Here is a 16,293-nt window from a genome sequence, read left to right as displayed (position 1 = left end):
TAATAAGGAGGCAAAGTTGACGTTCAGTGTGTTGCCGGGAGCATATAAGGATTTATCCACCATGTTGAAAATGTTAAAAAATATATGTCTTGGGAACACGGCGTGCGGAAATATACGGGTCGTGCTGCAGCTAGATGTGCCTGTCCTCTGTAAGAAGGTGTCGGCGACTGACATGCAAGGAAGAACGGCTGTCCACAGGCTGTTCCAACTTTAACAACTGTATTAACTTCCAGGGTAGTGAATTGAACATGCAATTGTAATTGGGTGTGTGGTATATTTTCATGCACAGACACGCATGTTCCACAACACACAAACTGAACAACACTCAATTTTCCGATCGCTACCAGCGTCCTTGCGATCTTGTTATAATAACAAGTGCACGTTACTGATGCAATATGGTTGAGACCATTCGGGCTTATTCTAGAGGGGTGCAAGGAATAGTCCAAGTAGTGGGGGAATTTTATACAATATGTTTAAAACATAAAAATAAAAAGGTTTAAAAAAGTTATTGTTTAATGTTTTAAGGAGGTGACGCTACTCAGCCAATCAAATCGGTGCAGTCAGCACGATAGATTCAAAAACACACAGAGACACGACAAGAGGAGAGAAACAGTCGGAGTAATTTCAAATGGCGGAAGGTAGACAGCGAAAAAAGAGCATTTAATTACATTTTCTCTTACTGGACCTCTTTGAAATGCAATTGAATTCCCCTGCATTATAGCAACAACAACAATAATAATAATAATAATAATAATAACAGCAATAATAATTGGGAGGGGGGGCGCGGCTGTTCTTATGTTCTCTGAGGGGAGGCTCACCTACCCACACTTTGAAAACCCCTGGACTAAACCAACAAAGTACATTAAAAAACATTAAATACATTTCTTAAGAACCTCATACATTTTAATCTGTGCCACAAGGTAGAATATCAGATTATACAAATTGCCAATGATTTGTGTGACTTGTTCACAAACTTCCTGTCCCCTGAGGCTGCTAAATGTGTCATCCCCCATGGTTGTCTGTGTTTTCCCCCTGTATCTTCATTTAAAAAATATTTTTTCTAGTTAAAGTACTGCTTTGTGAAAGTCAGCGTGACTTCGTCAGGGTGTGTGTGTGTGCTTCGGCTCATGTATGCATGCCTTTGTGAGCGAGACAGAGCGTGTTTGTTCCATCAGAATCACATAAGTTGTGTCACGCTGCAGCCCAGCGACCCAGACATTATGGAATAGATAAAGAATCACAATAGAAAGAGAACAGTGCTGCTGTTCACTGTCACTTCTGTCAGGGAACAGAAATCCATCACAAAGGATTACATCAACCACTGCATGAAAATAGATTTTCATTCAAAGAAAATAACATTTATTTTGCAGTCTGTTTGCTGGTTGTCTGGTTGGCCCACATCTCCATTTTCCATTTCCAGTGTGTGCTCAGCTTATGACCTCTGATGCTGCAACCTTTAGGCCGACTGGGCTGTGAAAAATAAGACGTGCTAGCATGATCTCATCCCCAAACCAGTCACTACTGGTTCAAACCACAGGTTCATTACCACACCAAAGAGAGGCAGGGGTGAGAAGAGGGGGTTGCAAGGATAGAGGAAGGGCAGAAGGAAACATTGAAGCAAACGAAACGAGACGAGACAGGGAAAGAGGAGGAAGAGGGAACAGAAGGAGGAGAAAAGATGAGGCAGAAAATATAAAGAGGTGAACACACACGAAACAATTATAGGGAAAGAGAAGATGAATTCAAGGTGAATGGAAAGAGTGAAATTATGAATGGGTGAGAAAAGGTTAAACTAGAATAGAAGCAAAGATGAGGAAGCTTAATACATACAGAAAGGAACAAAAGTGAAAATAGAAAATATGTTTTTTAAAAGGCATGAAGAGGAGATGTCCAGTTGCGTTTTAGAACCATTATAAATTAAAAACAAAATTGTAAGTTACGTAAGTGCGGCAAAAATAGTTATAACGTTGAATGGGTAAGGAAAGGTTAAAGGGAAACACATTAATTTAAAGCATGAAGAAGAAATGATGTCCGATAGCCTATTAGGGCATTCTAGGTTAAATAAATAATATAAATATAATAATAATAATAATTACAATAATAATTACAGTTGAGGGGGGAGGAAATATTCAGAGACATCACTGAGATTCTGAGATTAGAGTGTAAACATTATGAGACAAAAAAACGTGCTTCACTTTAAAAGTTCCACCCTCATCACACCACAGACGCCACAGCCTGCCGGGTGTTGTGCCTGCAGTAGATGAGATAATCCAACTGTACTTTGAAATTGAATCAGCAGCAGGGAATTTAGTCATTTTAGGGAAAAGGGGCCATTTGGCCTTTGGTGTCACACATTTTCTTTAGGGCACAAAGGCCACATGCCAGGGCGCAAAGGCCATTGAGGGAAACATTTGGATTTGGAGCCAGTCGCGGCGCCAAGGTATGGCTGGGGTAAACTCCAGCCATACCAGGAAATGGCTTAGCCCCACCATGAAAAATGATGTCAAAGTAAGCAAAATAAAGTCCGCCAACTCGCTCGGAGTAAATTGCACAGACAGCAGTTAGTAAGATTGATTTCAGTAGCCAATTGTCTGGAAATACCGAAGACTAGAAACGGTTTTGAAAACTTTTGTCACGTAGTGATTGTCTTCTCAATAGAACATCTTTGATAATGTCTTCTGGCCAATCAGAATCAAGATAACGGCGTGGTGTTGTTGCAGGAAGTCCCGATGGAGAATACTTTTGCTGTAGTACATCTCTATAGAGTGACAAAGTCACGCCCATCTACTTCCGGTCCATGGGACCTTATTTCGGAAAAATTATGTATTGAAGTCAATGAAGAGAGAAAGCTTATCTTTCGATCCCGTTTGAATTGTGCTATGAATTACAAATATGATGGTTGTCAATCTTGTTTTATGTAAAAAAAGTCACAGTTTGTCTTAAAACTGTTGAAATATAAGACTATGAAAAATAAGCAACTAGAAAGACTACAAATCCCAGAGTCGCGTAAGTGATGTCATAACTGATGTCACAATTGTTTTCCTCCACTAAATAAGAGATAGCTAACATAAGATAACTTTTACAAGATTATTCTGCCCTTGCGTATGCATCACACTGCATAGCTTAACAGATAGCGAACAAAGACTCAGAAGACAGTTGTTGAGTTGACCATTTACTGAGGCTTGAAATTCTAAAACTGTGTTTTAGTCTGAAAGCTGTTTGGCATCACAACGGTGTTATGAACGTTTCTCTTGCATTCTACAGGTGATGTTAGTTAATCTGACTATCTTGACTACTTTTTGTTATCATATTGTGGCATAAGCCATTTTCTACATGCATATTTTACCGGCGTATTTGTCATTATGATTTTACTTGTGATGGCCACATGTAGCCCATGTATTGATTCCATCCGATAGTTGCAATAATACAAAACAAAAGGAAAACGTCTGCCTCTTCCCAATGGTCAATAACAGCGAACGGATGGTTATTAAAGTAAGGTAAAATAAACAGAATCACACTAAGCCTGGTTAGTGTTGCCTGACTTTATATAAGTGTTTTTATAAGTGTGTGGTCGCGCTCTAGTCACTTTGCTCAGCGCTACTGCTTGTTACAACTTGTATTCGCCAATCTTGCCGGGTTGCCGAGTGGGGCCAGCTGAGAGAATAGACCAGACTCCAGCAAAGGTAAATTGTGTCTAGAGTGCGCCATCTAGTGGGATCAACTAAAATGCCGGGTATTGCAGGAAAAAGGCAAAATGAATGCGGTCTTTACTATAATTTGGACAATTTTGTACAAATATTCGGCGGGCCGGATTCAAAACCCCATCGGGCCGTATATGGCCCGCAGGCCTTAGTTTGCCCATGCCTGATTTAACCTCTCCTTCACCTGAATGCTGTTCGTGCACGGCTTAAGAAAGGATGGGCGTCCATTTTGAAGGACATGGGTCTTGTAGACGTTGACATTGTTTGAATTGTGAGTCCCATCCCGGCATATTTCTCCAACTATGACCCAGCCAAAGTCAAGGCGCTGGGCGTAGGGGCCCGTTACAATGTTCACGCACCTTATGTAGACGCAGAATGTCTCTTCCGAGCAGAAGGAGAATAGGAGCATTGGTGTCGAGGGGAGGAATCTTGTCAGTCACTTGCCTGAAGTGTGGAAAATACTGTGTGATCTCCGGAGTGGGAATCTCTGACCTGTTGTCAGGCAAGTTGTTACATTCCGGGTTACTTGGAGAGGGTCCGAGTCCGACCCTTGTCAATTAACTACAGGGGTCCCTCAGGGCTCGGTTCTTGGTCCCCTCCTCTTCTCCCTGTACACAAACTCGCTCGGGTCTGTCATTAGCCCGCATGGTTTTTCATACCACTGCTACGCTGACGACACCCAAATAATTCTGTCCTTTCCCCGCTCAGAGACCCAGGTCGTCGCACGCATCTCTGCTTGCCTAGCAGACATCTCTCGGTGGATGTCTGCTCATCACCTCAAGCTCAATCTTGACAAGACTGAACTGCTCTTCCTTCCGGGAAAAGATTGTCCCACTCTTGACCTAACAATCAACATCGGCACCTCTGTTGTTTCCCCGACTCAGACTGCAAGGAATCTGGGTGTGGTCCTAGATAACAAACTGTCCTTCACTGCAAACATCGCTGCTACAACCCGCTGCTGCAGATACACGCTTTACAACATCAGGAGGATACGTCCCCAGCTGACCCAGACATCAGCGCAGATTCTGGTCCAGGCTCTCGTCATCTCACGCCTAGACTACTGCAACTCCCTCCTGGCTGGTCTACCTGCATGTGCCATCCGACCTCTGCAGCTCATCCAGAATGCAGCGGCTCGTCTGGTCTTCAACCTTCCCAAATTCTCCCACACCACACCGCTCCTCCGCTCCCTTCACTGGCTTCCAGTAACTGCTAGAATCCACTTCAAGACACTGGTACTTGCGTACCATGCTGCGAATGGATCTGGCCCTTCCTACATCCAGGACATGGTTAAACCGTACACCCCAGCACGTGCACTCCGCTCTGCATCAGCCAAACAGCTCGCTGCACCCGCACTGCGAGGGGGACCCAAGTTCCCGTCAGCAAAAACACGTGGGTTTGCTATCCTGGCTCCAAAATGTTGGAATGAGCTCCCCATTGAAATCAGGACAGCAGATAGCTTACACATCTTCCGACGCAAACTGAAAACTCATCTCTTTAGACTCCACTTCGAGCGATAGAATTACTAACAAAGCACTTATATACTAATAAAGGGCTGGCTTTCTAAATGCCAGTTGAGTAGCACTTGAAATGTTTGGCTCTATGAAACCTGATGTACTTATATGATTCTTTTTTCTTAAAGGTTGTATCTTCCTGGTCGAATGCACTTATTGTAAGTCGCTTTGGATAAAAGCGTCAGCTAAATGCAATGTAATGTAATGTAATTCCAACAGAGGAGGGAGTGCTGCTTTAGTTTTCCCATCAAGTGACTCCACTATAATGTTTCATGCTTTTCTTCCTGCTGAGTATAGTTAGAGTATAGGGAGATGCATTTCCATTCAAGCCAAACAGATCGAAGAATTGTGATTTTGCTAACGACCGATTACTTTGATCATCCAGCACTGCATACACTCTATGTGACTTGTTGGGGTAATCAGCCTGGTATACATTCACCAAGCAGATTTTCGAGCACGATCTGGGCTTGGGAGCACCACAGCAGATTTCTGTACACATGGAAGTTACTTCAGGTGGCCTTCGTCCTCCAGACTCGCCGCTTTGCTCATTCTCAGGTCTGAACATACCAAACGACTAAGGAGCTGGACCAGGATGCATGGCTGAGGTGTGTTTGTCACTTTCGCACATCTTGCATTTAAGTGTTGCCTTGCAATCTTTGGCAATATGCTTTGTGGATTCACAACATCGAAAGCAGATGGATTTCTCCTTTAAATAGATTATTCTCTCATCAAGGTGTCTTCCTCTAAACCAACGGCATTTTGACAGTGGATGAGGCTTGTTATGCACTGGGCATTGTTTGCCTGGTTCTTCTGTCTTGATAGCTGAGCTAGACTGTGAGGCAGAAGAAGTCACTTCAGTTTTCCTAACTGAAACAGCTGTTCTCGGAGTGTATTTAGGTGTTCTATCCACTCTAATGTCACTTTGGGAAGGGGAGAGACTGAATGCAAAACTTGGATCATTTCTGATCTTTGCCTGGGCACATACACATTTCACAAAGAAGCTGAAAGTTGGGAAAAGCAAAAGATAATCTTCCTTATACCTGGAACCTTGTGTTACCCAGCGCTCTCATAGGCTGTAAGGAAGCCTTTCCACTATTGGATTAACACCTCTTGCAGTGTCCAAATATGCTAGGCCAGGCAGGAATCCACCAGATTTAGCAGCATCTATCTCCAGTAGCAAGTCACCTAGCTCTCTGAGCTGGTGGATGGGCATTTTCGATCACTTCTGGGCATCCATAACATTCCTCTAAGCGCCGCCATATCATACTGACACCTGCTGTGGGGTTATGAACGTGCACTGACCTTATCCGCTTTGCATGTGCTGCTGACTCCGGTCCAGCCATTTGACAAGGAGGTTGAGCTCTTTGTGGTCAGACAGATACAGCTCCCTTGTAACTGCTTGGAATTATGATTTCCATGCCCAGTAATTTTCTGGACGATCATCAAAGGCAAGGAGACCAGAACTCACCATATCTTTTCTCATGAGATACTGAGCAAGATCAGGAGTATGAGGAGTTGGAGCTGAGTAGTTATTTGGAACGAATGCTGGAGAGACAGGAAGCAATGCATAGTGTAGGTCCTCAGTGGGTTTGTGCTCACCTGCACCCTTGTGTGGCCAATGTCTGCCCTGCTGTCCGTTATTGTGAGAAGTGAGTTTCTGTGTTTCCACGTTTTGAAACTGTTGGTGAGTGTTTTGTAAAAATTAATGTTTATCAATGTATTCTGTTGTGCGTCTTGCTGGATCCTCCTGAGCTACATCCTGTAACTCACCAAGATGTCCTTCTTCCAAATCTGCTGCAGCTGCTTCAAATATGGCTGCCTCTTTAGATGCGGTCACAGCTTTACTTTCCAGCTTCAAAACATAAAGGTTTGCCTCCACCTCTGCTTTCTGCCTCATCATGGCTGCCTCCCTTTCTGCGAAGGATACCTTTATTTTTGCTGCTTCGGCTTTAGCTCTTGCCCTTGTCGCTGCAGCACTGGCAGATGACTTGCTTGACCTTTGACTTGAGGCCCGGGACCTGGTCTCAACAGACCGAAGTTCTTCTTCCTGGTAATTCATCTTACTGCTGTTTGATCAGTGGCGGCACCAGGGTATGGCTGGGGTAGGCTACAGCCATACCAAGAAATGGCTTAGCCCTACCTTAGCCCGACCATGAAAAAGTATGTTAAAGTAAGCATGTTGAGAACACGGATTGCAAAAATCTACCGGTGGTGTCCACAACACACAAACTGATCCTGCTGTAACAACAAGTGCACGTTACTGAAGCAAAATGGTTGAGACCATTCGGGCTTATGCTAGAGGGGTGCAAGGAATAGTCTAAGTAGTTGGGGAGTTTTATACACTAAAGGTGTGGAAATTCTCTCGCGTTATAATATCAGCGCGGCCACGGTCAGATCAAAATGCCTCCGAGTCCGAATGCAATTTGAAAAGACCTACAGCCAATCAGAGCAACGAAACGTTGGGCCTGCTGCGTCATGCATTACTGATACGTCACGTTCATAGTGAAAAGTCCCCAAACTCGCGCCGAGTAAATTGCAGACCGACAGCAGAACTTCTAGGATTAATTGTATATTTCGGATGGATAGATTTGTTCTTAAACGCCCTCGCATTGAGGTACAAGTCCAACAGGTGCCAGAGTCACACGACCCACCTGAAGAGTGAATAGTGAGTTTTGAATATATTTTGTAATAATGGGTCATTTGAAAAAGTGTTTGTATGACAATAGAGACAAAGGCCACCTGTTGTGTGCTGTGTCTGTCTCTCTCTGTTTATCTGAGTCTGTGTCTCTCTCTTTGTCTCTCTCTCTGTCACTCTCTCTCTCTCTCTCTCTCTCCCTCTCTCTCTCTCTCTCCGTGTTAATTCTATATGCCAACTTTTCTTGTTTCTGCCGCTGCGTAGCATGTTGTAACAACGTGGAATTAGCAGAATAGGCTATTGTATTGTTTAACTCACACCTGTTGCTCTCGATGTAATTTAGCTGATAAAAGGAGACTAATAAAAGCTAATAAAAGCCTCAAGCGTGGCGTTTCACTGTCAAGGGGTGCGATATAGCGTACGTAATTGCATTACAAATACTGACTTGAGCCCCACCACTGGATGGGTTAGCCCTACCATAGATTACCCAACAAAAATACTCTGGCGCCGCCACTGTGTCTGATGAATGAGTCTTTAGGTTGAAGTAGTAGCGTGCTGATCACAGAATTATTTTGCTGCCTTTCCAGCTGAGTAGTGTCTTTTTACTATTCTGCCCCTGCGTATGCATTGCACTGCATAGCTTAACAGATAGCGAACAAAGACTCAGAAGACAGTTGTTGAGTTGACCATTTACTGAGGCTTGAAATTCTAAAACTGCAAGAATAAACAGAAAAATATAACACAAGTTACACAATTGAAATAATACATGTGCAACATAATGCAAATAGAGTGCAGTATAATCAACAGCCTATGCTAAGAATGAGCTATGTCCGTTAGCTTATCAGCTAGTTAGCTTATCAGCTAGTTAGCTTAGCTTATCTTAAATATTGAAACCACACAATCAATTAAACCACATTTTTGAAACATATAACTTGGCACACAGGTAAGTTTGTATACTTAAAGACAGATCTACTCCAAGGATTAAAACAAAATGATCTGTGGCATAGAACTGAGCCACGATGTGCTCTGCATGGCTTTGCTATTTGGTGCCTTAAAGCTACAGTACCGACGTTGCCACTAGGGGGTGCCAATACACTATGGTGTCAGAACAAAGATGCTTGTGTGCTTAGTACCAGGTTGTTATCCAACCCAGTCTCATGGCATTTCGTGTTCACCAACACGATTTTTAATCTATTGATTCGTGTTCACCAACACAATTTTCCTCTTTTTTTTGTGTTGCACAGAACGATTTTAAAAGCGATGTATTTCTATTGGTAATGTGTTTCGTGCCTGCAGCTTTTTCTCCGGTCGGGTCGTGGAAGACCGGAAGCTGTGTTGTTCATAAAAACATGTTCTTACTCAATATCAAGCCACAAGCCTCTTAAATCGTATAATTTTTGACTTTTGTTGCCATCTGTGAGGAAAATAAATGGGGCTCAGAGCCTCAGAATACTGAAATCTGTATTTTTAAAATCTTTTTTTCCTTCTAATTTGTTATTCTTTTCAAAATAACACACTGTTATTTACTCACCAACAACACACAATTATCCTTGCTTTTATTTATTGGTTTAATTCCATAATCTCTGGCTTATTTGGCGTCCGTCAGGAACTGAATTTCAAAATAAAAATAACCAGAAACAGACGTAGGCCTTGGAGTTTAGGATGGCCGACGACACTACACTACCCATAATCCCCAGTCCCCGTGATTAATCTTCAAGTTCTGGGATTGGATGTTGGAGTGGCAGTGCGCCAAGGTTACGCCGAGCATCAAACAGCTGTTTGAAATGGAACGAAACCACGCTAGACTATCCAAAACTGGAATCGAACGCCCCCCCAGAACTACACATGCTGGCTATTGTGTTTCGCAAAAGGTTCTATGGGACGTCTCTACTGAATGTTTTCGTTTTTCCCACAATTAGAAGTTGCCAGTATTAAACACATTGGTGTTATCAAATGTAAAACATATAATTAATAAATGGGTGAAGATCGCTTGGGTCCATAATGCGCAGCATTAATATATACCCACATGACAGCTCATTGTTACTTTGTAATTCTACTCCACTACAATTCAGAGGTTAACCTGGTATTTTTACTCCACTACACTTATTTGAGTTACTATGCAGATTCTGATTAATGATGTGAAATATAAACAACCCTTAAATCAGACTTTAGTTACACCTGAGTAAAATTCAGGGAAAGGTGATTGTCAAGTGCCAACAGTCAGGAGAGATATTTGATAGTTGGTGCTTGAGAAGACTAAACATTTATCTGCAATTGACATAAATGGAAACGAGTAATAAAGTATATTCATTACTCGTTATTCTCTACTAATAGTTAATTAAAAACTGTATATTATGGCTATTTTGCAAATCCCTTTCAAGATTTCAAGATTTTCAAAGGTTTATTGACATATCATATACACAACTACGGTGTATGCAATGAATGAAAATCGTGGGTCACAGGTTCCTCAACAGCGCATTACAAGACATCTATCAATAAGTGTGTATACCTCCACCATTAAACTGTCATATTCTGCACATTTCTTATACTATCTACATACATAAGAGTATAATTCATATGTATAATATCAGTTAAAATAAGTGCTTCAACATAGTTAACATTGCAGGAAAGCAATATATTAGACGTTAAGTACTTTGTCAGGCTTAATATTTATCTGTAGATAGATACATCCAAAGTGTTTTTCTTATTTAAAAGAAGACCTTAATCTAAAGTATTATTTAATGTTTAAATAAAGGTTAATTTTTTTTCTGTTTTGCACCTCCTCCTATTAATATCTTTGTACATCGTGCACTAAACTTTTTTATTGTAGAGATCACTTATAGTATCTTCTTGATCTGTTATATTCTATATTTCTATCAGAGACCTTCTACTTTCCCCCTATGAAAGTAGGTACTCTTAATATATTTTTTAATCATAACACATAAAACAATTATTCAATAATGTGCTTTAACCACTAGGCGGTGCACACAAGGTAAACACAGCCATAATAACTTTGTATTATTAGTGCAGGACACTTATGTATGTACAACATCTGAAGATGTGTAGTTTTATTCATGCTTTCACATAATTTTACAGCATATTGCTATACTATTTCAGACTCAGTATTTACATTCTTATATTCAAAGAAAATCAGTAATATCTTTAAAAACTAGTCCTTTTATATCAGCTGTGCACCGTTATGGTGTAAATATAACCTATCTATAAATTAGATCAAATATAAAAGTCAGCCGAATTAGTGTTGATACTGCAAGGAGACGTATTGTGTGAAGAGAAATTGAAGATGTTGTTTAATTGTTGATATATTTATGATCCACGTCAAGTATTCAGTTTCGGCTGCATTTCTTCCAGTTTTTACAAAGGTCTTCTCATCAGGGCTCTATAAATAAAGAACTACGGCAGATCTGTAATATGTAATGCAGCCAAACCGTATATTACAATGCCTTTATGTGATGATTTTCAAAGAGAAAAGCAAGAACACTCGGAATTAAGTATTATTTTACTCTTTTAAAATGTTTTCCGGATTTCATATCATATAAACACCAAATCCCAGCATGCATTGCGGCTAAAACATCCAATCAACGAGCTTAAACCATAGCTGAGGATCTTGGGTAATCGCTCGAAATGCCTACGTCTGTTTCCGGTTATTTTTAATTTGAAATTCAGTTCCTGACGGACGCCAAAAAAGCCAAAGATTATGGAATCAAACCAATTCCTAAAAGCAAGGATAATTGTGTGTTATTGGTGAGGAAATAACTGTCTGTTATTTTGAAAAGAATAACAAATTAGAAGGACATTTTTTTTTAAAAATTCAGATTTCAGGATTCTGAGGCTCTGAGCCCCATTTATTTTCCTCACAGATGGCAACAAAAGCCCGAAATTATACGATTTAAAATAAAAGCAATAATTGTGGCTTGATATTGAGTAAGAACATGTTTTTATGAACCACACAGCTTCCGGTCTTCCACGACCCGACCGGAGAAAAAGACGTGCTGCAGGCACGAAACACATTACCATACATTGCTTTTAAAATCGTGCTGTGCAACACGAAAAAAAGGGGAAAATTGAGTTGGTGAACACGAATCAATAGATTAAAAATCGTGTTGGTTAACACGAAATGCCATGAGACTGGGTTGTGTTATCATACCAGCAATGGGTCTTGCTCGTTCTTTCGCTTCCCATCTGATGAAAGGACCAGGAGTGGCTGGATCAAGTTAGCTACCTAGCTAGTAGCAAGCACGTTAGTTAGCATTACAGTCTTAGCCTTGTCATTTTTATTAGCCTTAACATGAAGTAACATCAAGTAACCCAAAATGTTAAACAGTAAGAGTAGTAGTCATATTTCTAACCGTTTGAAGAGTACTGTCACACCGGTGTGATCATTCTATAACACACCATTTAAGCCCGGGGGAGAAATCCTAACGCTACATTAGCATCTGCGATCTTTTCTACTTCATTCTATCTACACAAATGGTTGACATTAAACATTAAAAAGATCAGGCAGTTCAGAGAGAATCAAAGGAAGGCAGGCAGGCAGGCAGCTTTGCATGTCATTCTTCTGGACGTGTTGATAGTGAGGGTGGTCAATCCCTTTAAGACAGTAGTGACGACCATCTTGGTGACGTGTTTTGTTGTGCGAGACCAGAGATGTAGTTCATTGAGTGTTTCACACAAAAAAAGTGTTACTTCACAGTTTTACGACACATTTTTATTATTTTGACTTGCAAAATTATCTTTTAAATTGACAAACATCATATGTGTAATTCGTGGCACAATTCAAACGGGATCGAAAGATAATCTTTCTCTCTCCATTGACTTCAATACATAATTTTTCCCAAATAAGGTCCCATGGAGCTCCCCCGGAAGGGGAGGGACTTCGCCACTCTTTACACATCGATACAACATTACGTTTTGATATAAATCAACACGTAATTAAATAAGAGCCCACGGTTTGATGATTGATAGGTGTGTGTGCTGTCTTTCATTTTGACACACAGAACAATGGGGGCTATCCACCCTTATCCACAATGTAAAGTAATTCACACAGCCTCTTCTCTCTGTGAGGAGCAGCAGGTTCAGCTTTCAGAACAAAGTAACAAAAAACTAAAATGGCATTCATTTTTTTAAATATGTCGTGTAGTAATATATTTATTTATTTTTCTTCTCAGGAGAGTACCAGAATGTGTATTTTATGTTAGTATTTCCCAAAAATATAACTACACAACTACGTCTTAAATATATGGCCATCTTATATATATAGTCTACTGTCACACATTTATTTGTGACATTGCAAACTCTGCGGTACAAGAAACAAGTGATATGAAGCTCATAAAGCGAGGCAAATAGAAATAATCAACTGATGGAGTGTAGATGTGGAAATAGGTGCATTCCATCAGCTGACTGTTTTTACAATAAAAGTAGTTTCTTAGTGTACTGGTCTTAAAATCTCATAACATCAGCTTTTAATGTTCCTCTTTGATGTTCTTCTTTAAGACCTAATATAAATAAAAGGGTCGTGTTAGAAAACAATTCACTCACAGATCCATAAGCATGAAGGTGGAATCTAAATTCATAATAATATTTATTGCATCCATGGGTAGAAACATGTTTTTTTCTGCTGTAAAGTTGGGCATTTTAACATGGGGGTCTATTGATATTGCTCCTTTCTGCGGTCAGTCCCTATCTGCCAATATATGAACTGCAGTGTGTGGCACTTCCGTATTGGCGTCCCGGCGCTACCCCACAGTTTGCCGCTTGGTTTATCCTGATCGATCCGATCTCCATTCAGAAAACACGCATCTTAAAACATTTTCGCCTGCCGTCTTGTCTGCAGACTTGTCAAAGCATTAATTAATTGTTTTTACTAACCGTTATCAGTATGTTGTTACTTCGGCATCATTTTGAAACGTGTATTACAATTAAATCACGGTAAAATATGTTCATTTTGTTGGTTTTTACCGCAGCATTTGCATGGAGATAAGCCGCGCCCCCTCTCCAGCGCGTCCTGTTTGAATGACAGGAGTAAACACAGCTGACAGCCGCGGTGAGACTAGAGCGATTAGAGCGTCCGGTGTGAACGCAGCATAATGCAGTTCAGAGACCAGACCACTGCTCTGACGCTTTTAAAGCAACTTTAAGATTTTAACAGTGTGAGGGGCACAAAAACCATGGTGGCCGTAGGACGAACAATTATTTTCGGGGCTTAACGGTTGGCCCTAACCCAGACCAAGGGGCTACGACGGCCATGGCCATCATGGCCGCCGTGAAAATCCTACCCTCAGCAGTGTGAAAATACCTGTGACCCATAATCACCAAATTATCATAAGCATCCAGATATTGAAGAGATTTATTCAGAAAGAAAGCAACATGCTGATTTGAATGAGGTGTGAGCTTTTGTCAGGAATAGACAGATACACAAAAACTCCTTATCCTGTGCTTGGCATGCCCTGTTTACCGAAGTTGATCCAGTCCTGCAAAATAAAGCAATGTGGTTCATTCACAACAATAAAAAACACAAATTCTTCAAGATTATACCTCTCAAATTGTTAACCATCAGAGAATATTCAAGTTGCGGTATATACCAACAATGGATATACCTACATTCTGTCATAAGTTTAGAAGTTATAATGCAACATACTCATTTAAAAAAGCTCAATATGTGCGCATTGAAGGCATTTATTACTAGGAGGAACACAAAGGTATGGGCGTTAGCTTTTAAGAATTGTCTGTTTGCTGTTCTTCCTCTGGCACATTTAAAGCTTTTTATTTAACACAATATATCTCTAAAACAATATTCAAGAACAGCAGTGATTGGAACACATTTCCATCGGCCTCTTCATACCATCCAATCCATCCCAAATCTTTTCAGTGTTATTACAGCCCCGTTTTGGAAGGTCACTGTTTTTGAAGGTTTCTAAGAAATATGAGAGACTTGGTGTAGTTTTCTGTGGTTCTTTTAGGGTTGTGATTATGTTCATTTCAGGTTCTATATACTGTCCAGTAATATATGTAAACTTACTATTTGAAAAATAAGGCAATCGACGAGACATTTAACAAACGCAACGATGCGTCCTTGCTGATAGACCACTGTATGATTTCTGCTTTTGAGCATTGGTTTTCGTCACTCATGTTTTTATTTTCTTCTTGCTCCTCCTTGTTACCCTCCTCCTCCCCTTTCCTCACTCTCCACTCTACAGTTTGACATCACCCAGCTGATGACCTCAGTGAATGTAAGCCAAAACCTCAGTCCCATCCACAAGCCGCTCGACTCTCCCAGCAGCAATGCCAGCGACCGCAACAGCAACGGCGGTGCTAGCGTGGGCGGAGCCAGTGTGTGCGGGGCCAGCGGCATGGGCATGGAACAGTCGCCGGTGGACCGCGCCAAGTGCTTTTTTCCCGACGAGTCTGAGCCCCTGCTTCGCTGTGACTCCACCTCCAGCAAAGACTCCGCCCTCAGCAGGAACGGCTCCTTCATTACCAAAGGTACATGAGTTAGCTGCACTGTTAGCATGCTGGAAGGAGTTTAAAGTGAACACTATTTGACCTAGTCAACACGTACATGTGTTTTTATTAGGGCTGTCAATCGATTCAAATATTTAATTGTGATTAATCGCATTATTGTCCATAGTTAATTGCGATTAATCACACATTTTTATCTGTTCTAAATATACCTTAGAGGGGTATTTTTCAAGTTTTGAATACTCTTATCAACATATGAGTGGACAAATATGCTTTATGCAAATGTTTGTTTATTATCATTGGAACAATGACAAATATTCTCATGAATATTAAACACAACAACCTCTGAACATTACAAATATTCGCCTCAATTCAACCAGGAACCTCTATCATACAATACAATAATACAATACAAAGTGTGTGTGTGCGTGTCGGCGCAGTCGTCGGCGAAATGCCACTCCTCTGTTTTCATAACTGTCAAAGCATGAGACTGAAGTAAACCCACTGTGGATCAAAATAATGCGCTGTGACACCGAGGTAACTGTCATTACTGAGTGAAGTCCAATAGTCTCCAGTGAGCGCAACTGTGGAAGTCTTTCTTAAATCCTCCTCGACTTTCGCTTTTTGGATTTCATACAAGTTGTGTATTTTTGACACAGTGGTGGCTCTGGAAGGCAATTCATAAGTGCAGTCGTTGGATGCGACCCAAATTATATCACGCAGCCCCTCGTCCTCTACAATGTTAATTGGCCTGCAAGCTGTAGCCACCCATTTAGCGATCTTTGTTGAAAGTTTGCTGCTCGTAGACGTGTCCAGGCGTCTCCCCCGCACACTTTCAAGTGTGGTCTGCCGCAAGCGGGCGACAGGAGTGGGGCTGTCAGCATCAGCAGTGTGCTTGGATTTTATAGATGGTATTTTAAACTCGATGCACTCTGAAACTACGGGGCGGCCAAGGACAAAAAATGCACAT

General features: G+C 41.1%; 1 protein-coding gene across 1 annotated transcript in view; it reads left to right on the top strand.

The window, feature by feature from the left end:
- Positions 1 to 16,293, top strand: part of tnfrsf21 (tumor necrosis factor receptor superfamily, member 21) — a 111,740-nt gene that overhangs the window by 80,283 nt on the left and 15,164 nt on the right. Inside the window, exon 5 of the mRNA XM_079643716.1 lies at positions 15,062 to 15,347. Coding sequence (XP_079499842.1) covers positions 15,062 to 15,347 — 286 coding nt within the window. The remainder of the gene's footprint in view (positions 1 to 15,061; positions 15,348 to 16,293) is intronic.

Source organism: Notothenia rossii (genome assembly GCF_949606895.1).
Source record: "Notothenia rossii genome assembly, chromosome: 8".
Lineage (NCBI taxonomy): Eukaryota > Metazoa > Chordata > Actinopteri > Perciformes > Nototheniidae > Notothenia > Notothenia rossii.
This window is presented reverse-complemented; position numbering and strand designations above follow the sequence as displayed.